The sequence below is a fragment of the Camelus dromedarius genome, chromosome 18 (assembly GCF_036321535.1).
Source record: "Camelus dromedarius isolate mCamDro1 chromosome 18, mCamDro1.pat, whole genome shotgun sequence".
Taxonomy (NCBI): Eukaryota; Metazoa; Chordata; class Mammalia; order Artiodactyla; family Camelidae; genus Camelus; species Camelus dromedarius.
In genome coordinates this window covers 10,667,652-10,691,069 of record NC_087453.1, presented here as the reverse complement: position 1 = coordinate 10,691,069, position 23,418 = coordinate 10,667,652, and the positions used below count along the sequence as shown (strand labels likewise).

The 23,418-nt window shown below is 47.6% G+C and overlaps 1 protein-coding gene across 8 annotated transcripts in view; it reads right to left on the bottom strand.

The window, feature by feature from the left end:
- The window catches only part of ZMYND8 (zinc finger MYND-type containing 8), a 107,751-nt gene extending 106,149 nt beyond the window's left edge, over positions 1-1,602 (bottom strand). For 4 of the 8 annotated variants that reach the window (XM_031433666.2, XM_031433675.2, XM_031433680.2 and 1 more), the window contains exons 1-2: positions 1,520-1,602; positions 605-838 (exon numbers count right to left, since the gene is read on the bottom strand). In XM_031433666.2, the coding sequence (XP_031289526.1) occupies positions 605-618 (14 nt within the window). In that variant the 5' untranslated portion in view covers positions 619-838; positions 1,520-1,602. The remainder of the gene's footprint in view (positions 1-604; positions 839-1,519) is intronic. The other 4 variants (XM_031433678.2, XM_031433684.2, XM_031433683.2 and 1 more) reach the window with 1 other exon arrangement.
- Positions 1,603-23,418: the final 21,816 nt, after the last annotated feature.

The following is a 23,418-nucleotide window of genomic DNA, read 5'->3' as shown; positions in this document are numbered from 1 at the left end:
GCCCCAGGAGCTGGGATCTCTGCTAAGCACTGCTCTGCTGAGGGCCTGGTTCTTTTTCAAACACACGTCCTCTCTGGTCAGAGCTGAGTCCAGCCTTCCCAGCACCTCTTTGGAGAGGTAAACTTGCCTGCTTAGCTGGCTGCTATGAGCTCTCCTTGGAGAGGAGCCTGCTTGCTTACCTTCCATATTCTTCCCCCAGCAGGCATGAGAAGACAATAGTGCGGGGGTGGGGGGGGACGACTGCTCAGAGAGAGGGAGAGAGAGAGAGAGAGAGAGAGAGAAAGAGAGGAGGGGGGGGGGGAAACCTTCTTTTTTGGCAATACCAGGATCTGGCTTCACACTCTTCTAGAAACACCATGTCCTGGTGGAAGAAAAGGTGTGCCAGGCCCTTGCCAGTTTGCAAAATCAAGCTCTGGCTAATGGCTACTTAGCCATGTGACCCAAGAAAGCAAAAAAAAAAATTCTCTCTAAACAGTTCCAAGTTAACCTAAGTGCTGTGGGGGTGAGTGTGGCACGGCCAGCCACAGAGAAATCACACTGCTCGCCCACAATTCGGATGTCTCAGAGGGAGGGGGAGAAAAGATGGTTAAAAAGTCGAGCTTACCTCTGTGGATGCATTGTTAACACTGTGTAATGTCAATACTTATAAAACATGGAGGACAGGCTCCTAGTTCTCACAGAAAAAGGGTTTGGCACTTCGGCTGGATGATCTGGCCGCCTAATAAGAGCTCATCCCCGATTGGCTGCCCCGGCAAATCGGAGTGTAAGGCGGCCCCGGATTGGCTGAAACACTTCCTGAGCGATTATCTTTGTGAGGCTCTGGTGAGCAAGAGCCATCCTGTGCATAGAAAAAGACAGGCTAAGCTAGGCCTTTTGCAGCAAGAAAAACTTAGGAAAGGGGCCCCCAGACGCCCTTCTCCCACACCCTGCCTAGATTTCCCGGCACGGCCAAACCCGTGCAGCCAGCCTGACCTGCTCCAGCAAAGCCTGAGGCCCGGAGGCCACAGGCAAGAGAGTTTTGGGGGTGAGCTGGAAAGGCTCACCCTCCTCTGCCCCCACGGAAGCGGCTCTCTGCTGGGAGGAAGGCTGGCCCTTTTCTAGAACCATCCAGCAGAATGTTCTCCCCCACCCCCAGGGAGGAAGTGAAGCTGAGGAGGTGGGGAGTGGAGGGCCAGGAAAACAGCCCAGGGGGCAAGAGAAAGAGGTTGGAGGCAGGCCTCTGAGGCAAAACAGACAGGCCAAGGGAGCTCCCCCTCCCCCCAGATCGCTCCAGAGCAGCCCGGGCTTCTCAGAGGGCAGAGGACTCAGGCTGCAAGGGGAGGAGGGGAACCGAGTGGTCAAGTTTGCAGAGTCATTGTCAAAATGCCTCCAGGACGAAGCAGGCCGGAGGGCCATTTGCCCCGGCCCAGAATCTAACCTCTCACCGCCTCCACCCCTCAGCCAGAACTCAAAGGAAAACCAAAAAGGGTTCCTGCCTCCCTGCCAGGATGCCAGGGCCCCCCCTCCCCTCCGTCCTTACCCTAAGAAAAGCCAAATGCGCTCCTAGCAGGCCACATGCCTAGATCTACAAACTTCCCTTCCCCTCCCGGCCCCCTCCCCCACCGCTGAGGCCTGCTAAACCTGTCAGTTAAACAAAAATCTGACTTCCGTATTAGTCTGCGATGGCTTCAGCTTCCTGCCTATTAACCCTCTCTCGGACTCTGGGCCTGGCTGGGAAAAACTAGGCCCTGAGATCGCAGAAAAGGCCTGTGGAAAAATACCAGCGGCAGCTCTCCCGGCAGATGCAGAAAGAGAGAGAGAGAGAGAGTGAGCTGCTGTCTCTCGCCTTGGCTTCCCAAGGAGGCGTGTACCTTCTGAATCCAGGGCACAGGCAGTGCCTCTCAGGCTGAGAAGCCATTTAAATCCAGAGGGAAAAAGAAAGATGTCAAACTCAGCCAGGGAACAAGAACCCCCATTATTAGGCAGGCCTACACCCACTGCTTCGCCCTTCCTGTCACAGTCATCCCTGGAGGGATGTTCTTGGGGAACTGGGCCCTTGGTGGGCAGACAAATCCCATGAGCTTTATAAAGATTCTTGCTTAAATTTATTTCCACAGAGAACGGCTTCTTTGGATCCCCAAAGGCAGATGGAACAGCTCTTTCACACCCAGCCCTACCCTTGGCAACCCCCCCACCCCCATATCTCTGGCACTGCTCCCCAGTAAAATATTAACTAGTGTTTCCGAACTGCTTTTAATTCTACCATTTCAATAGTATTAAGAGGTCTTTGCCTCTTTCCTCTGTAAAGCTGCCTTTGTAGCTCGTCTGTAGCCTGAGAAAGAAAAGGCAAATCCAAAAGGATCTTAAAATGTCCATGCTGGCTTGCTTCTTTAAAAAAAAAAAAAAAAGGCAAGGTGCTTAATTAGCAAGGTTTTTTTCTTAAACAGTAAGCTGGAACAACAGACACTAAATAAACACCATTCTTTAGAGGCTGGAGAAAGTTTCCAGAGGTGACGTAGCCATATGCCAGGAGGTAAACCGATGGCCCAATAAAGTCTCCCCTTCTCCTCCTAAAAGTAAGGCTTGTGGGCTTTCTCATCCCACCCCATTCGTTGCCACAAAGAAAACGATGGAGCTGATGGCCTGTTCGCTCTGCCCCCCCCCCCCATGGACGACAGATGCCCACCGCGTGTAAGTAAATTCTCCCTGGCTGGGAATCTTAGATCAGACAGGAGCAAGCCAGGCGTCTAAGCACACTGTGCTGCAGGGCCAGGGCCCGGGCTTTATGATAAGGGAGGGGATTTTTGGTGCTGGTGTTGTTGTGTTTTAGGCTGAAGAGGCCAAGAGGCAGGGAGGGACACCTTCACCGCCACCCAGCCTGACAAAGGTCTGCACTCGGGACAACAGGCCTGGGCCTCACCAGGAGGGAGGGGCCACCCCTTCCTGGGAGTGGAACCGTGTCCCCAAACTGGGAATAAGAGGCGGAGGCCAGAGCTAATCACCTTGTGTTCTCCCTGCTGGCTGTGTGGGCAGTGCCCGCCCCCCAACTGCCATCCCATAAGGAATGCTCTTTGGGTCTGTGGGTGCTGCTTTGGGAGGAACAAATAGGACTTTTGAGTTTCTGGCAGACCTCGTGTACAACTCACTTCCCAGCCCAACGAGGAAATAAAATATGCCGCTGGTTCGCGTGGTGGATTTTAACCCTGGATTAAAGCTGATTGCATAAGCAGCTGCAGCATCCTCCCCCCACCTCCCTCCCTCCCTCTGATCACTTGATCACTGGAAATGTTTTCTGGGGCAAAGAGCAGGAAGCCGCTGGCTTATTCTGGCAACTCTTCTCTGTTTGAGGAATGCTGTTGGCATTCGGGGAGGTCCGAGGTTATCTGGAAACAGCAATTCGGCTGGGGACAGAGACAAAGGTATGGTGGCAGATGGAATCCTGGGAGGGACAGGGATAGAAAAGGGAAGCCCAGGGCAGGCCTACTAAGGGCCAGTCCTGGGTTTGATGGAATGTCGCTGATAAGCAGGGAATAAAGAAAACCAAACCAAACGTTGCCGGCCTCAATCTGGAGATTACCCAGTGGGCCCTTCTCAAGCCCCCAGTGCACAGAGTAGTCCCAGCAATTTCTGCATGCTCGCCCTGGGCGTGACACTAGTTAAAATCAGCACTTTATACAGACTGACTCCGTGAGGTAGGAGCCATTGTTAGAGAGCTGGAACTGAGCCCAGAGAGGTAAAGTGAGCTGCCTGCGGTCACACAGCAGGCCAGTGCCAGACGTCAGACTTCCAACCCAGTTATGACTCCACATGCCTAAATCCTGTACCTTCACCTGCCTCTAAAGAAAGAAACAAAAGACACCGAATCAAGCAGAGCAGAAACAAGACTAAAATCTACCAACAGCAACTGCATGGTCTGTGTTTTCTTTTAGGAGCATAAGTTTTAAGTACTGAATGATGGAGGTGCGAGACCTTTAGATCAGACTCATTTGAAGGCCCAGAGAAAGCTCCTCCCTCCCTACAAACCTCCAGCAAGATGTCAAAACAGACACATTGCCATCTCTAAAATCAGGCTTTTATAGTCCTTAAAATCAATGGTTCTCAACCAGGGGTGGTTTTGCCCCCCAGGGGATATGTGGCCATGTCTGGAGACTTTTGGGGTTGTCACAACTCGGTGGGGAAGAGATGCTACTGGCATCTAGTGGGTGGAGACTTGGAGATGCTGCTAAACATCCTACCCCGCCCAGGACAGCCCCCAACAAGGAACTATGTGATCCAAACAGTCACTGTGCTGAGGTGGGGAAACCTTAGCTTAAATGAAAAGGAAGAAAAAAATGCAGCCACTGTGGCTCTGGCTAGCAAAGTCATCACAGGCCTAAACAAGCAGGTTCCGTGGTGATAGGAATAAACCGTGAGCTAATAAAAATAGATTAAAATGTGTCTCTCTCACTGTTTCCAGGGGACAGAGAGAATGGGGGGCGGGGGCAGAATCTCACTGAAGGAAGACAGCGCGTCTCCATGATAAAGCTGGCCTCCAAGGAGAGCAAAGGGCTGACCCCAGCCCCTTCCCCAGGCACGTTCCAGGATGAGGCCTGGCCCCGCTGACATGGCCCACAGCCAGGCCCGCGGCAGGAGCGGCGGCAGGAGCAAAGCTGCGTCTCGAGATAGTCTGTTCAGCTGAGGAGGAAAATAAGCGCCCTTGGAGTTATCTGCCTCCAGCGAGCAGCAGGCCTCTCTGTCCGTTATGTGAAACGGACAGGATTGAAGCAGGAAAGTGTCTTAAATATCTTTGTTTTGTTTTGTTCCCTTTTGGCCAATTGGAACCAAGGCCATCTTTGGGCGCAGTGACACAAGGGCTCACCTTCAGAGCATGGAGCTGATCGAGTCAGGTTACAGCCTCCAACAGGCAATTAGGACTCGGCCCTCCCTTGGAGAAGAGGTGTCCTCTAGAAGGTTTCTTGATTTTGTTTTGTTCCTTCTTTCTAGGAAGGACTGGCAGGATGAGGCTAATGGAGCGGTGAGGGAAGGGCAGGTGGAAAGGGGAGGGGGGTGGTTCTGGACCCTCTTCAGGCAGATGGCAGTGGTGAGGCTGGGGAAACACATAAGGGATGCAGAAAAATGAAAATCAGAAGGAAGAAGATTCAGGACTTCTCCTGACCATTCTTTTTACTTCCTAACAATCATCATTATGGAAAAAAGAGCACGTGTTTATTTGCTGTTGGTTTCTCTCTCTCCCTAGACCAGTAGCAATGTCTGGAGACATTTTAGGTTGTCACATCTGGAGGTGGGGGGATGCTACTGGCATCTAGAGGCTAGAGACCAGGGATGCTACTGAAATACACTACAGCGCACAGGACAGGCCCCCACAGCAGACAGCTAGCCAGCCCCAATGTCACTAGGGCTGAAGCTGAGAAACCCTGCATTAGACTGAAAGCTTCAACAAGGCAAAGACCTTGTCTGAATCCTTCACCACTGTGCCCTGAGTCTAACACCATGTTCTACGGGTATTAGAGCTCAATAAAACATCATCTCCTACTTGGGCAGTATGTCTCCTACCTGGGCCCTCTGCTTCTGCCCTTGCAAATGCTTGTGTGTGTGTGTGTGTGTGTGTGTGTGTGTGTGTATGCTTTCTCACATGCACACCACACACACACAGACACAGACACAGAGGCACCCAGGGATCCTTTCAAAGCAAGTTAGATCTTGTGGGGAGGCTGTAGTTCAGTGGTACAGCACATTATTAGCATGCATGAGGTCTTGGGTTCAATCCCCAGTAGCTCTATTAAAAAAAAAAAAAAGTCAGAGCTTATCCCTCCTCTACTCAAAATCCATTAATAACTCCCACATCACTCAGAGTAAAAGCCCAAGAGCTAAAAATGGCCCTGGGAGACGGGATCAGTATCCTCGTCATCTCTGACTTCATTCATCTCCTTCCCCCGTTCCCTGGGCTCATTCTGCTCCAGCCACTGCGGATCACCCATCTGTTCTTTCCAGGGCCTAACTCCCTCCCTCCCGCCGCCGGGCCTTTGCTCTTGATTTTCCCAGTCTCACGATCAGCCCATCTCCCACTTCCTCTGCCTCCACGGGTCGGCCTCTCCCCTCCTGCCTTCTTGTGTATGGAGGTTCACTTCCTCAAGCCCATCCCCACATCTCCTCCCCCTGCTCCCTCTACCAGATGCCTCCTCATCTGAGCCCTGGCTCCACAGCCCCCTTTCTCTAACACCCTGACCTGTTGTCCTTTCTTCCCCACATCAAGGGGCAGAACTGTGCAGTGGTCGAGTGTGTGGCTGCTGACATCTGACTGTCTGGGTGTGAATCCAGCTGCCTTGCCTGCCAGCTGGGCAGCGTTGCCTGAGGCACAACATTCTCTGTGCCTGGTTTTCCTCATCTGTATAATGGGCACGGTCGTCATGCCAACCCAGAAACCTTGTAGCCTTGCTACAAGCCTGTCCAGCTTGTAGCAACACAGCGCACAGTCAGCACTCCTTTAATCACTGTTACTGGTTCCCTCTGTGCTTACTCTGGAAAAGGTGTTTTCTGGAAGCTTCTCCCTCAGTTTTCTTCCTTCTTTCACCATCAAACTTCCCAAAGGAGGATAATGAAACACTGATGGTTACCATATACTAGGTACTATGTCAAGTACTGTTCTAAGCAAATTACAAGAACTAACCCATTTACCTTCACGACTGTAAGGTGGGCACCATTATCATCAACCACCCCACTTCCTAGATAATGAAACTGAGGTTGGAGCTATTGACAGTCCCATTCCCCTAAGAAAACTCCTGCAGTCTGTTCTGCCTCACTGCTCACTCACTCCTCAACACCTTTCAATTAGCTATTTACTCAGAAGTCACCCTGCCATCGATAAAGGACTGATTAAAAAAACACATCCTGCCACACCACAGAATATTATGAAGCTGTGGAAAAAAGAATCTGGGACTTAAAAACAACAAAAACAGACTCAGAGATACAGAGAGCAACCTGGTGGTTGCCGGGGGTGGGGGAGGCCGGGTGAAACAGGGGAAGGGGATTCAGAGGTACAAACCCCTAGTTATGAAATCAGCAAGTCACCGGGGTGTGATGTACAGCATAGGGGCTTAGTCAATAATATTGCAATGACTTTGTACAGTGACAGATGGTAACTGGTCTTAGCACGATGATCAATTCATAATGCACACGAATGTGGAATCGTTTCGTTGTATACCTGAAACAACTAAAATATTGTATGTGAACTCTACTGCAATAAAAATAATAATTAATAAATACATAAATGGTGTTTTTCACCTAAAAATAAGAATCTGGGAACACTTTAATGGAACAATCTCTAAGACATATGGCTGGGTTTAAAAAACACAAGAGCAGAATGTGGAATATAATGTCATTTTGTTTTTTTCCTAAATAAGTAAACCTATGTGTGTCTATCTTTTCTTAACATGTTTGCTTATTATGATAGAATCTCATGGAAGCATCCTTAAGAAACTGCTCGCAATGGTTGCCTCCAAGGGGTACTGGGTGGCTGAGGCTCAGGAGTGAGAAAGAGATGTCACCATTATGTTTTTTTTTTCCCCGAGCATTGTATCTTTTGAATTTTAACCATGTGAATGTATCACTTCTTCAAAAATAAATTAATAGTGGGGAGGGTGTAGCTCGAGTGGTAGAGCACATGCTTAGCATGCACGAGGTCCTGGGTTCAATCCCCAGTACCTCCCACAAAAATAAACAAATAGACCTAATGTCCTCCCCCCACCAAAAAAATAAAAATTAAAAAAATAATAATAAATGTAATATTTGGAAAATTGTGGAAGACTGGGAAATGGGCAGAAAAAAAAAGATTAATGTACAGTCTGTCTAGCTTCCCCATTGAGTCTCCTGGACCCTTCATTGTTTTGGAGCTATTTTACAACTCTGTAACTTGTAGAAGACTAATAGTAATGTAAATGACTCTTGTCTACAGAAATGCAAATGTAATTCCCTGGAATGCAATTGATTATTGCCTGGTGGATATTGACTGAGTTTTTGCTGGTTTTTGCATCTGTTTGTAAATTCATGTCAGCGTTCACCTTCCTTCCTTGTGCAGTACTTTGAATCCACCTTGGAATCAGTCATAACACCTTACAAGTGCCCTCATTAATAATGAATTAGATAAAATCTCTGATGTGTTCATTTTATATCTGAATGTAACCGTTTAAAATTACTCTTGAACAGTAGTTTTTTAAAAGAAAAAGAAGTCATCACTGACCTCCAGCAGGCTTAGTGTGTATTGGGTCCACTGTTCCTTGACCTCTTGCTAACATTTGATGTTGGACATTTCTGAGTTTCTAACCCACTGCCTCGTGCAGTGACCCCAACTCTCCAAGGGCACTGACACGACTCCCTCCAGACTCTGCTCTGTCTTTCTGGCCAACGGGGCTCCTCATCTGGGCTCTGGAGCCAGCCTGTTGGGGAAAAGGAATCCATTCCAAGGTTCCTCCCTTCCTACTGACAGAACTTGAGTAAGTTATTTCACCTTTCTGTGCCTCAGTTTCCAAATCTGTAAAGTGGGGTTTATAGTCCTTGCCTCAGTGACATCATGAGGATTAACACAGGCAGAGGATGGTGTTTCCAAGCAATCATTTCATCCACTGCCACAGCAAATTCCAAATCTAACTACCCAGGTCCAACCTACACCCCAACCCCTAGATCTATGTATCTGACTGCTGGGCAGGCATTTTCTTGCTGTGGATTCAAGCAGTCCATAAATGTGTGGGGAGCCCTCCTCCACCTCTAAGCTCCAGATTTATTTTCTCTTACTCCTGCCTTCAAGGAGCTGACAGCTGAGCAGAGGACATAATGCACTATTAAACCAATACGTGAATAAGACAAAATATCAAATTGAGACTAACGCCATGAAAAAAAACAAAGCAAGGTGAGAGTATAGGGGAGTGACAGGATGGGGTCTGCTTTAGACAGGTGCAGGGAAGGCTTCCAGTGAGCTAAAGGAGCTTGAGCCTTCCAGGTGGAGCCAGCAGCAAGTACAAAGGCCCTGAGGCAGGCCTGACCTGGGTAGCTTGTTGTTCCTGACCTAGGAACAATAAAAAAAGTTCAAGCATGGCTGCCATGCTTGAGCATGGAGAAGTCAGAAATAAGCCCACTATTTCCTCTGTCATCCTTCCATTACTCAGACTCAAAATCTTCCAGAATATTCTTTATCCTTCCATTCCCCTCCGCTCATCTAGTCCACACCATCTCTGATTCTACCCAAATGAGAGCCTCATGGAACATGTACACTCAGGACCCGAGCAACTTGGGACTATGTCTGCCACTATATAGTTCCAAAACCCCAAATAAATTCCGTAACTCTCTACACCTAGTTCTCTGACTATAAACAAGAATAGTACTTCCTGTCTCATAAAGTTGTGTTGAAGAGTAAATGAATTAAAGGGCATAAAGACACCTGCCATTAAACAAAACATTCAAAACACACATTGGCTATGATCACTTTCACTGCTGTTTTCAAAAAACTGTCAGCAATTCTCCACTAACTATATGCAACCCTGACCCCCATCAGAACCCCTTTATCTGACTCCATACCTGTCTTTCCCGCCTCATCTTCCTCTGTCACTCATTGAAACTGGGACGCATGACCCATGTTATGTCCCACCGTGGCTCGTTTTCCGTGTTTCCCTTGCTTTGCTGGCATAACACCCACTCTTCAAGTCCTAGGTACCAACTCAAATCCAGAGGATCTTTCCTGATATCTCTCCTGGGAGGCTTCTGGGCTCCCGAACTCCTCCACCCCCAAAGCACACAGCCCCTGCCTGTGTGACTTCTCAGCATGGGGTCTCCTGGGACCACTCAATGAACAAAGCAAACCCAACTTCAAGACTCTCCTAAACCAGCTCCTCCGAAAGTCTTCCCATCCCAGCTAACAGAATCACCCTTCCAGTGGTCACTTCAAACTTCCATCCTGGACTCCTCACATCTGCACACACCCTCATCCAAACTATCAGCAAGCCTGGGCACCCTGTTCCAAACCTGGTTCCTCTGCTTGTCATCAAATCCCCTCAGTCAGCACCACCGGCCCCGCTAACCGGGAGGAGCCTACAGCCTTCCCCCAAGTAGCTGTCAATCCTCCATCCTCCTTCACTTGAGAATCACCTGGAGGATTCTGCTTTGGTTCTGCGGGAGAACATGTTTTCCTTCTCAGGGGTTCACCCTGGGCAGTCAAGTCTAAGAATCCTGTTCTAATTGGTCTCCGGCCTCCCCTCCTGCCCCCTCTGGGCTCTTCCCCACACAGCAGCCTGAGGGATCCTGTTAACAAGATATCACTTGCCTGCTCGAATCTTACTGCGGGCAGCACTATTCACAATAGCCAAACGAGGGGGCAAGGGTATCGCTTGAGTGGTAGAGTGCATGCTTAGCATGCACGAGGTCCTGGGTTCAATCCCCAGCACCTCCTCTAAAAGTAAATACCTTCCCCTTGCCAAAAATAAGAAAAAGAAAACACAATAGTCAAAAGAAAGAAACACCCCAACTATCATTCAGATGAATGAATAAACAAATCCAGTCTGTCCACACAATGGAGTATTATTCAGCCACAAAAAGGAATGAAGTACTTGATAAACACAACATGAACGAACATTGAAAACTTTATGCTTAAGTGAAAGAAGCCAGACACAAAAAGCCACAGACTGTATGATTCCATTTACATAAAATGTTCAGAAGAGGCAAATCCTTAAGGACAGAAAGTGGACTGATGGTTACCAGGGGACTGGGGCAGGGGGTGGGGTTCTGCTGGGGTGATGAAAAAGTTCTGAAACTAGACAGTAGTGGTTGCACAACATTGTGAATGTACTTAATGCCACTGGATTGTACACTCTAAAATGGTAAATTTTATGTCATGTATATTAGATCACAATTTTTAAAAAACCTTCCACAGTCTTTTTATCTCACTTAGAATAAAATCCCAACTCCTCCACATGCCAGCCCCTCAACTCCTAACAATTTCCCACTTACTTGACTCCAGCTATCTGTCTGCCACTTTGCTGTTTTTCAATGCAACTATTGCTTTTTTGTCTCTTTTGACCTTAAAATTTGTCATTATTTCTATCTTGCTCTTGAATCTCACCTGCTGTTATGAAGTCCACAAGTGTAGAACTGTGCCTCACAGATCATAGGCCCCTCCAGTGGTACCATGACTATTATAGGAAATCCATGTTTGTTGAGTGAACAACTAATTGCTTGATTAGAATGGAATCCTTACATCCACTTCCTGGCATCAGACCATGTCTTTATACCTTCCCATCTTAAATCACAACCCTTCAATCCCCAGCTCAAAACCCTCCAAAGGGTTCCCATGACTTTAGTCTGGGAGTCTGCAAAGTACAGCCCACAGGCCAAATTCAGCCCACCAACTATTTCTGTCTGGCTTCCAAGCTAAAAAATGTTTTACATTTTAAAATGGTTGAAAAAAAATTAGGAATGAAAGTAATTTGTAGCATCCATGAATTATATGAAATCCAAATTTCAGTGTCCATAAGTAGTTTCATTGGAACACAGCCTTGGGGAATTCACTTATTACTGTCCAGGCCTGCTTTTAGGCTACAGTGATAGAGTCAAATAGTTACAATAGAGATCATATTGGCCCTCAAAGCCTGAAATATTTACTCTCTGATCCTTTACAGAAAACCTCTACAAATCCCCCTTCAGAAGAAAATCCTGTCTCTGAACATGGCCTGCAGAGCACTCTCTGGGCTGGTCGCTACCCTCTGGGCTGGTGGTTACTCTCTGATCTCCAAGAGGCCTTTGCTAACTACCCATCTGACACTGACTGTGTTACATTTTCTGGGACCTGTTATTTCTTCCCTAGGACTTAGCATAACATACAAGCACCTTATTTCTCCATTTACTTACATTTTGTCTGTGGACAAAAAGGCAGGGACTTTGTAAATTGGTTCACTAGTGTTCCCCAGGCTAGCATAAGCCTGGAGTATAGTAGTTGCTCAATTAATATTTGTCCCATGAATGGCAAATTCTTACATGAAGGAGTTTCTCTACAAGATCTCCAATAGATCAGCCATGGCCATGATTTAGATTTTCTAGCTTCTTTCACCATATGGAGTTACAATTTGTATACAAATTAAAGCTGCCAACCAGTAATTTCATTCATGGCAAAATATAGAAATGCAAATAAAATAATTCTTCCCTTCAGCTGTTTATTGCACTCCAGCCACCTTACCTACTCTGAGGTCCTAGGAATGTGCTAGTTGTCTCCTGCCCAGCTAGTTCCCACCCCTTAAGGACTTTTGCTTGCTCCTTCTGTTTCAGATCCAGAACCAAACGTCACCTCTTCCAGGAAGCTCTCCGAGATCACAGCATGTCCCAACGGTTGTTTCATTGTCTTCCCATCATTTAGGACATTCTAAAATTAAGTGTTGGGAGGAGGGTATAGCTCAGTGGTAGAGCATGTGCTTAGCATGCACAAAGTCCTGAGTTCAATCCTCAGTGCCTCCATTAAATAAATAATAAATAAGCCAAATTACCTCCCCCCAATAAATAAATAAACCACAAATAAAAATTTAAAACTAATTAAATTAAGTGTTGTATCTGCTTTTCAAGGCAGGAAACTTGTTTTCACATACACAGTTGTCACCCCAGAGTCTAGAGCAGGTCTGGCACTCGGTGTTTGTTCGTTTGAGTGACTGTACATTTCTTGAGTTTCTGTACACAATTTTAAAACAGTCTGCTTATTACTGGGCACAAAAAGATGCTTCCTATGTGCTTGCTAAGTAACTGGAGGGACGTCTGTGGGCTTTAGCCTCCTTCTGCAGCCTCCCCTGCCTCCACCTCCCGCCTCGTCATAAGAGCAGCAGCATTGTTACCTCCCACGAGCGTGAGTCAACCACGTCCAGGCGCCGTACTAAGCACAATTTACGTATCAGTTAATTAATCCTCCCAATGACTCCATGAACCAAGCCCTCTTATGACCCATATTTTTCAAATGAGAAAACTGAGGAGCAGAGAGATTAAGTAACGCACTCATCTGAAAAAGGAAGACATTCATAAGAAAAAGTGTAAGCAATCCCAGCCTCTCAAATTCCATGAAACAAATACTGCGGAGAAAGGGAACCAGCGTAGATAGGAAACAGTCAAAGGCGATCTGGAACAAACTTCCCAGCAACAAGAGAGCACGAAGCACTGCAAAGCCCAAAAAGAAACACCTGGCTTGGGCGATTGCATCAAAACTCAATACTCAGGTGTTCTCAGGTCACCAAACCTCAGTCTCGCCCAGTGTTTCCCATCCAGGTCTGCAAGCCCCAAACGTGGCCCTTACCCTTGACCTCTCTTCTCCCACCTCCCATCTGGGAGTCCTACGGGATTTACCTTCTGGGCGTCTTACACTGTCGAGTCCGGCCACGTAGCTCCATTCTGCAGAGCCGGTGGTCAGCTCCAGGTCCACCGTGAGCTGTGATCCGGGAAGGAAGGGCACAGCCTCCTACCAGCCCCCTTGCCCCAGTCCGCTCCCATCCCCCACCCTCAGCAGCCAAAGGAATCTTTTGAAATTTCAATTTGGACCAGGACACACCCCCACCTCTCACCCCCTACCTCTAAAAACCCTTCAAAGGTTTCCTATTGTTTTCAAGTCAAAGTCTTTCATTCTTAACCAGGCTTTCAAGGGGTCTGCTGGACTCCCTTCCCCAACCTCAGCTCAGTCTCAGCTCCAGCCAGACCCTAGCAGGCATGGGAGGCTCTGAAAGCAGCCAGCCCTCTGGCTGGGTTCAAACTCTGACTCTGCCATTCACTTACTGTGTGACTTTGTGCAAGTAACTTAACCTCTCTGGGCCTGTAAAATGTGGATAATAACACATCCCATAATGTTGTCAGGATTCAGTTAGTTCCTTCAGCAATCGTACTTATTTGGCACAGTGTTTGGCACCACTTAGCTATCACTGTTGTTATTTAGGTAACTCCTACTCATCCTTCAAAACTCAACACAAAATTCATTTCTTCCGAGTACCTTTCCTCGACTCATTTCCCAATTAATCAGACTGCCCCCCTGCTATGCGTGGCCCTATTGGTGCGGCAACTATAATTTAATGCTTAATACCGGTTTAATAACTGGATGTAAGTTTTCATGATTGACTTCTTATTTAATGTCTGGTCCAATTCTCTATCTCCCTCACACATAGTAGGTGCTCAAGAAAAATTTGGTGAATGTCGAACAAGGGATGGCTGAATGAATGAACCACGAGGATGCCTGAACCTCCAATTTTCCAGTCAAAGTATTAGGAGAGTTTTAATGAGGATACCGAAAAACCGAAGCCAGCTGGGGGTAGCCAGGTTACAAAAGGAAGCTACAGTGATTGGTATGTAAAGCAAAAGCGGGACTGGGCTGGCCGACCAGCGGGCAGGGGAAGGCCAGCCTAAACTGACTGTTTAGAATTCATGGGAGAGCAGTTCAAACAAAGGAGCAGCTGAGAGCTGAACAGGCCGAGGTAGTGCCACTCTGTGGAAGGAGGCTGCCTGTGTTCTGGTCTTCCCATTCTTGTCCCTCCTCACTGTTCCTACCGCTGCTAAAACCCTTCACCTCCCCACCCTCCCGGCTCACCAGCCCCAGAAACAGCGGCTCCCCCGCCCACCCCAACGCCTCTTGTTCCAGCTATACCCCAGACTTCCACCAGGGGTGGGGTGGCCAGGTTTAGCTGATGAAAATGTAGGACACCTACTTTTTTGGGGGGTAATTAAGTTTATTTATTTTTTATTATTTTTAATGGAGGTACCGGGGATAGAACCCAGGACCTCCTCATGCATGCAAAGCACACACTCTACCACTGAGCTATTCGCTCCCCACTAGGACACCCACTTAAAGTTGAACTTCAGATAAACAATGAATAGTCTTTAGTCTAAGTACATCCTGTATTTAGTCTGGCATCCCCTAACTCTCCTGTCCCATCAAACTCTCCCAGGCAGTGTCCTCTCTTAGTTACCTTTCTGTTTTCGAGTCCTGAGCCTCCTTGGAAGAATGACTCAACCCCTCTGATCTGTTTCTGCTTCTGGGTAAAGGAGATAACAGCACCAGCCACTCAGGGTGGAGTCAGGACTCCAAGAAAATGACCTACCCAGTTCTTAGCACCCAGGAAGCCCGCCGTCAAGAGCAACCAGTACGGCCACCCTTCTACCCCTTTCTCCTGGACCTTGTCCCAAAGCTTTCTGAGCTATGCAGCATGAATGACTGAGCCCAATTTACAGAGGAGGAAAACTGAGGACAGCTATTCAGTGGCAGGGCCAAGCAGATGTGAATGTGCAGTAAACTTTAAGCTACAGGAAGGTAGGGACTTGTCTTGTTGGTTTGTTTTTTTGGGGGGGGGTTGTTGGAGGGGTTGGTAATTAGGAGATAAATATATATATTTTTTAAAGGAGGTACCGGGGATTGAACCCAGAACCTTGCACATGCCAAGTATGTGCTCTACCACTGAGCTACATCCTCACCCCTTGTCTTGGGTTTTGATGGGGGACTCCCAGAGCCTAACACAGTGCCTGGCCCTCAGGAGTTGTGCCACAATATTTGTGGAATGAGTGAATACAGATCCACCAGTGTCCCCATGACATAAGAGAACAAAATGCTGTGGGTCTCTCTTTCTCTCCATCTCTCGCCATGTTCTGGGACTTGAACCAGGTCTGCCTTTCTGTGTTTTCTCCATAACCCCATTTACACTGGAGGGAAATTAAGGCAGATTTCTGCCTTTTTTTTTCCCCAGAACTGAAGCAAAATGCAGCTTCCAACAGAAAGAAACATGACCATGGGGATGTCAAAACAGCCACCTTGGATGCTTTCTAGCTGGGGAGAAGGGACTTCTGAGAACATGATGGAACAGTTGCACTAAGCATTCATTAGACACTGCATACTTTCCCATCTGCTGGCAAATTGTCCCGAAACAATTAGGGAATAAAGGAATTTTCAGATGAAAAGGATTTTCAAGGGTATTGGAGGAGGTATGCTGAATCCAACCTAGAGGACCCACTGAGAATATGGAACCACTAGCTGATCATGTGGGTTAAGTCTCTTTGAGAGTCACCCAACAGGTACACAGGGGCATCCGTGTAACAGCTCCCACCTGTACCTGAAGTCAGACATAAACACTGTGGTCTGACTGAGGGAATTCTTTTCTATTTCTCACTGATGTTTTCTTTATTTGGAGGTAAGGATGGGATGGCTGTGGGGTGCAATAAAAGAAATCTGGGGTTTGAGACCCATTTGATCAGGATTCATGCTCTTTGTAATAACCAGAAGTGATTTGCAGGTTATTAGGGTCATTAAATTCTCACCTTTGGGGCACTGCCCCCATGGCCAATGCCAGCCTGGTCATGGATCTCGACCTGACCAGAGGACCTTCCTCCATGGACTTCCCCTGGAGGAAAGATCCTTCAGCTCCAAGATCACCTCCTCTGAGAGGCCTTCCCTGATTGCCTTAGCTAAGAGGGCTGCCCCTGCCCCGCCCAGCAGTTACCCTCTATGACATCAGCCTGTTGTACTGAGCACTGTGGCTGTCAGCAATCATACCACATGCTGTTCTTTGCTTTCTGACTTGTTGGTCTCTTGGTCTCCCCAGCTAGGCCTTTAGGACATGAAGGCAGGATGCTGTCTGGCTAGTTTGTCCTGGATCCCCAGGCCCAGAAGGCTGCCAGGCTCAGAGTAGACACTAAGAGGCTGTTAAAAGAATGAACAGTAATAATAACAGTAATAGTAACGCTAACTCGTATTAACTGCCTGCTAACTATGTACCAAGCAGGCCTCTTAGCTTCTTTCAGACATTAAATCACTGAACCTTCATAGTATCGTGAGGTAGATACCTTGATTATGCCGCTTTGCAAAGGCTGTTCCCTTTGCCTGGAATGCTCTTCCCCCCTCCCCCTGCCCCCAATAGCCACAGGACTCTCCCCGGCCTTCATTCAGGACTCTGCTCAAATATCACCAACTCAGAGGCCTTCCCAGCACCTCTGAGTTGCTGTGAGGGGTTGAATCGTGTCCCCCTAGCCCAAGAAATATGTTGAAACCGTGCCCACCCCCAACAGGAGCTCAGAATGTGGCCTTTTGGGAAAGAGGATCTTTACAGAAGTAGTCAGGTTAATCTGCAGTCATCCAGATGGGCCCTCACCCAGCAAGACGGGTGTCCTTGTACAAAAGGGACACTTGGACAGACAGGCACAGAGGGAAGACGACATGAAGACACACAGGGAGGAGGCCTTGTGGAGATGGAGGATCACACGGAGGCTTCTGCAAGCCCCGGAACGCCAAGAGAGCCTGCACACCACCAGCGCCGGAGGAGGCAAGGAAGGAGCCCCCTGCAGGTCTCAGACGGATGGATCATGTCCATCCCTGCCGACACCTTGACTTCAGACTTCTGCCCTCTAGAACCGAGAGACCATAAATCTCTGCGGTTTGAAGCCCGTTTGTGGCACTCCGTTCCAGGAGCACAGGAAACCGGGACACCTGCTTTCTTTCTCTTCCTCCCACTGATCAGCTCCTGCCCTGGATCCATTCGTCACTCTTTTGACTCCCTGCACCGCCCTGGGATGCAGGTGTCTCAAGGCCAAGGTCTAATGTTCATGCATCTGTTGCAAAGCCTGGCGTTTATCTGTTCCTTCAAGAGGCCTTTATTGGAGGGTAAGTAAAGCTCCGCGGTAGAGCACATGCTTAGCTTGCATGAGGTCCTGGGCTCAATCCCCAGTACCTCCATTAAAATATATATATATGTTTAAAAAAAAGCATTTATTGAGCACCTACTATCTGCTGGAGATACGACAGTGAATGTGACAGACAAAAACCCTTGGCTTTTTGAAGCTTATGGTCTCGTAAGAAGAGAGATAAGAAACAGGAAGTGGTGGGGAGAGCTTCAGAGAAAACTCTAGCGGGAAGGGAAATGGGGAGTTTGGGGTGAGCGGCAGTGATAATCAGGGTGGTCAGAGGCCTGGATAAGGAGGTGACAGCTGAGTGGAGACCTGAAGAGATTAGGGAGGAGGCCTGGGGGTGTCTAGGGGGTGCATTACATGTAGGGCCTTGGCGATTTTGCCCCCTGGAGGACATGTGGAAATCTCCGGAGATGTGGAGATGCTAGGGGCAGCTAGTGGGCAGCGGCCAGGAATGCTGCTGCCCGTCCAGCCCCCCACAACAGAATTAACTGGCCCCAAACCCAAACGTCCTTAGCATGAAGCTGAGAAGCCCAGAGGTACAGGGAAGAGGAAGCTCCGCCCTGAGAGCTTCCTGCCTGCTGGGGTGTTGGGTGTTGGAGGAATGCAGCTCAGGGTGCTGGAAGGATTTCCACCAGGGGAGGAGATAGTGGTGGAGGTCAGAGCCCACGGAGGATGGGAGGAACAGGAAGGCCTTTGGGGCCCTTTTAAGGAGCTCAGTTGTTACTCTAAATGAGACGGGAAATCCATGGCAGCTTTTTTTTTTTAAGTTTTTTTCTTAATATATATTTTTTTCTTCTCTTTTTATTTTTTTTTCTTTTATTGAGGAGGGGAATTAGGTTTACTTATTTATTTACTAATGGAGGTACTGGGGATTGAACCCAGGACCTTGTGCATGCCAAGCAGTCGCTCTACCACTGAGCTCTGAACAGACACACAGACTGACTTGCTCTGAATGATGATCTGTGGCTGTGGGCCTGAAAGCAGGCCTAATGACAGGGGCAAGGGTATGAGGGAGACCAGTGGGGAGGCTGCTAGAATATTCCAGGCTCCAGGTGAAGGTGGCTCAGACTGGAGCAGAGATTGTGGGGTGAAGAGAAGTGGTGAGATTCTAGATCTGCTTGGGAAGTCCAGCAGACAGTGTTCGTGTCGGGCAGGAGAGGCATGGGTGGCTTCAAGGGTTTTTGGCCTGAGCAGTTGGTGGCAGCTGTGATGGGGCTGGTATGGGAGGAGCAGCTTGGGGGAGGACGGGAGAGGGGACGAGGGACTATGTCACCCAGGTGCAGGCGTCAAGCAAGCATTTGGGTAGAGGAGCACAGGGGGGCAGTTTGGGCTGAAGGCATAAAAGTGGGAGGAGGCATCGGCATGCAGATGGTACTTAAGACCATGATGGAGGATGAGATCACCTGGAACTGGAGGTTCCAGAGACAGGTCCAAGAGCCAGTCCCTGGGGCTCTCCACAATTGGAACCTTTGGCTCTGACAGTGATCCAACAAAGATGCCAAGAAGTCTCTGGTGAGGTGGGAGGAGAATCAAGAAAGAGGGGCTTCCTAGAACCCTAGGGCAGAAAGTGTGTGAAGGAGGAAGGAGTGAGCCACCTCATCAGATACTCCTGACGGGTCAAGTTGGCCGAGGCCTGAGAATTGCCCACCAATTGGACTTAGAAACACGGCGTCACAGGTGACTGTCATGCAGAAGCCCCTTGATAAATCTTGGTTGATGGAATGTCTCAAATGTTCTCCAAAGATTGCCACTTCTTGCCATGCAAAAGCAGCAGAGGAAGAGATGTGGGTTCATGCCTGGCTCAGGCTTTCTCTGTGTGACCTTGGACAAGTTCCTGCCTGCCCCAGTTACCCCCCAACACGGTCAGGGTAGATGAGCTCACAGTAAGTAAAGAGGCTCTCAGCCTCATAAACTGTGAAATGTCTTATATGGGCGATTGTTGCCGACTGAGCACTTCTGTAAAGACACCACCACCGAAATCAACTCTCAAGGTCGCTCAGCTCCTGCTGACATCACCCAGCAGAGAACAGATTGAGAAATCTCAACCTTTCAAGAACGGCACATGCTGTTAGCGTGAGGTCCAAAACCTTCGCGCTTCCTGACCAAGATGTAATGCATATATTACATTAATCGAAATGATTTTGAATAGGAAATGAATGCACATAGGAAAGAATTAAAATATAGAAAGTTATCCAGGAGTAATGGAAGTCTCCTTCCCAACCCTGATCCTTTGATGCCCTCCCCAGGGGCAATGACTAGGACCAGTTAGCAGAAAGCTCCTGCATGGCTACATCTGCAAGCACGGTACCTTCCCTCCCTTTTTTCTGTTGACACAAATAGTGGCATGTCACCTGCTCTGCTCCTTGCTTTTTGCACTCATCCGTCTGTCTTGGAGAACTGCTCCCTCTCCATAGCCATAGACCTGTTTTATTCTTCTTTTTTTTTCTTTGTCAAATGGAGGTACTGGGAATTGAACCAAGTATCTCGTGCATGCTCAAAATGCACTCTACCAACTAAGCTATACCCCCACACACACCCCCTGTGTTATTCTTTTTAAGTGGCTGAGGAGTAGTATCCATTGGCAGCTGTATCGTAATTTATTTAACCATCTCCCATTGACGGACATCTGGGTTGTTTCCAGTCTCTGTTACAAACAATGCAACAATAAACATCGTTATTCATCTGTCTTGGGCAAGAGTTATCCACAGGGAACATTCCTAGAGTGGAACTGCTGGTCTCGGTGTATTTCAGCTTTGGTGTAAATACGGGGGTGTGTGTGTCTTTAAAATGTGATGTTTTTGCCACATTACTGATGTGCACGCTTCTAGCTTCTCAGCTTCTAGCTTCTCAATGGTATAAGAGAAGGCACATGGAGCACATGGAGCACATGGAGGCAATGGTTTGGGAGTCTCCTTTTGTGTATGCTGGGGTGGGGGCAGATTTGGAGTGACTATCCCTGAGACCTGAGATGGCCGGGTACTTCCGGAGGAAGTCTTCAACCAGGGGCTGGACATTCTAAGGAGCAGATGCTCCTTCTTCTGACAGAGCTGGGGTGGGCCTGCTGGGAAGACAGCAGGAGATATTAGCTGACTAGATATGTATCAGAGCTACACTGTATTAGCTCAGTGCTCTGCCCTTAGGGTATGCAAAGAGATATTCCTCAAAAAAAAAAAAAAAAAAAAAAAAAAAAAAAAAAACCAACTGGGAGGAGGTGAAGTCAAAAGTTAATATGAGAACTAAATTAAAAGCTAGAGAAATGGGGGTGGGGGTAGAGCTCAGTGGTAGAGCGCACGCTTAGCATGCTCAAGGTCCCAGGTTCAATCCCTAGTACTGCCATTAAAAAACTATTAGTTTCTAAAAATAAATTTAAAAATTAAAAACAAACAAACATGAGTCTAGCTTCTCAGTACCCTCCCTGCTCCCCATGGTAACACAGTCTACACCATCTCCAGGACAAGTCACCTCATCAGGTCCTTTTTCTGCTCAGAATCTGCCTGGAGCTCCCACCCCACTCAGTGTGAAGTTAAATCTTTACCACGACTTGGCAGTGACGGAAATGTTTTAGAACAGGACAGACATGGTAGGTGTTGAGTTTCGCCTCAGTCAATTACTGGCCAAAATATTTTGAAAGCTGGCTGCAGTCTGGCTAAAATACTAAGATTTTGCAGTGTAAAAGGGGGGCCACTGAATCTGTAACCCTAAAGAGCCCCAGACAATAACAAATCCGCTTAAGAAGGACGTCTGTACCAGTTAAGAAACAAGGCCCTCAGGCCCCATCTCTCTGAACTCCTCTCCTTCCCACCCTCCCCAGCTCACACACTCCCACCACTTTGTGCATCTCTTCTTTCTTCACATGGAAATCCTGCAGCCTCAGGGCCTTTGCACTTGCCACTTGCTCTCCTTGGATTGCTCTTCCCTCACATACTTCTAGGCACTCTCCCTCCTTTCATTCAAGTCATTGCCCAGTATCACCTCCCTGACTACTCTGTTTAAAGTTGCACCCCTAGCTCAACTCAATCATATGCTTACTGAGTTTCATTTATGCCTACAAGTTTACATTGTGTATTGCCAATCACTGTAAAATGGTGTATTATTTTTCATAAGATACAGTTTCTTTTGCTTTTGTAAAACTGTGAAAGTCTAGGCATTTAAATTTTTCTAATAGATGTGAAAAGTTATTTTCAAGTTTTTGGTTTCTGAGGATTCTGTAAACAGCCGCAACAAATCTAAACAAATTTTTACATGTATTTCAGGCTACAGTGTAAGCCAACATCCCTCCCTGCTCCTGTGCTGAGCAAGTCTGGGAGCTGAAGGTGAGCTACCTGCTTCAGGAAATACTTGCTCCTGGCATATAAAACTGAACACATTAAACTAGCGTACTTATCAAGGTCAAGACTCACCCTTCCTTTGCTGTGCCCACCAGTCCAGAGTTATTATGTCGAACTCTGCCAATTCTACCCAGTTCCCTGTCTTGCAAGACTTGTCTTGAAATCACCCATTGAAGGTCCTCAAACCCCGTAAGTCTCCTACCCTGACTTCTACCTCCTGAGATTCTACTGACTCTCCCAACATGCTTTTGCTTGAACAACAGGTTTGGTGCTTTATTTTGAGGAGTCAAGAGCTGACATTAGAGCAATCTGGCTTTTACCCTAATGAATCCATTTCCTGAGGGAGAAGGAAACTTACATGGGCAAGTCGATGCTGATGTCAGCACATGAAGCTTAAGTCATACCCTGTAAAATTGCCCTGGGAAACCCTTCCTGGTACCATAGTTGAAAGTCCATACTATCTCTCAGTTGGTCCAACCTTTCCAGCTCCCCCTCTTCCATTAGAACAAAATAACTGCTTCTTTGAGCTCTAGATAAAACAGTTGTTTAGAGGGAAACTGTATGCAAATATGCATCTTTAATTGCTAGAATCACAGTTACTATAAGGAATGGACTGGGGTGACCAACTCTCAGTTGGCTGGCGATTGTCCCTGTTTTTTTTATTTTTTATTTATTTATTTTTTTAATGGAAGTCCTGGGGATTGAACCCAGGACCTCATGCGTGCTAAGCAAGAGCGCTCTACCACTGAACTGTACTCAAACCCCATCCCAGTTTTTTTAAAACTGAAAATCCTGCATCCTGAGAACCCCTTGGTCCCAGGCAAATGGAATCCTAAAACACAGCTGCCCCAGGAGAGGCACACTGGGACCAAGGCTGACCTGGGGACCAGTGGGGACAAGTGCCCAGCACTCCCTTCCTCAGATCCTCACATGCTCCAGCTCCAGTGGGTTGTGGATAGACTCAGCTATAAAATGTAAATTAGTGTAGAAAGGGTGGAAGATTCATGGGAGGATGCACAGGAAACTGACAACAGAGGTTGCTTGTGGGGATGAGAGCCTGGCCCGTGGGTTTCAAGGGAAGAAGAGAGATTTCACTAGTAGCTCTTTTGAACCCTTTCATTTTTGTACTATGTAAACGTATTACCTATTTAAGAAAACACACCCATTTAGAAATAAAATGTTATTTAACACACTTAGATTTCTTTGCAGAGTGTGCAGACTTATGTGTTTGGGTAAATTAAAGGGATTTAGAATGAGGATCCTAACCTTGTCTCCATGACTACACTCAACCTGCATGTGAGTTGTCTGAAGTGATCCGCACTTCTAGAGTGTAGACAGACAGCAGCTATGGGGCCCCTTTGTTCTCTCCGTCCTCCCCTGAAGCCATATCTAAGTACTTAGTAAACTCTTCCTTTATTTGTTCATTTGTTCATTCATTCTAAGG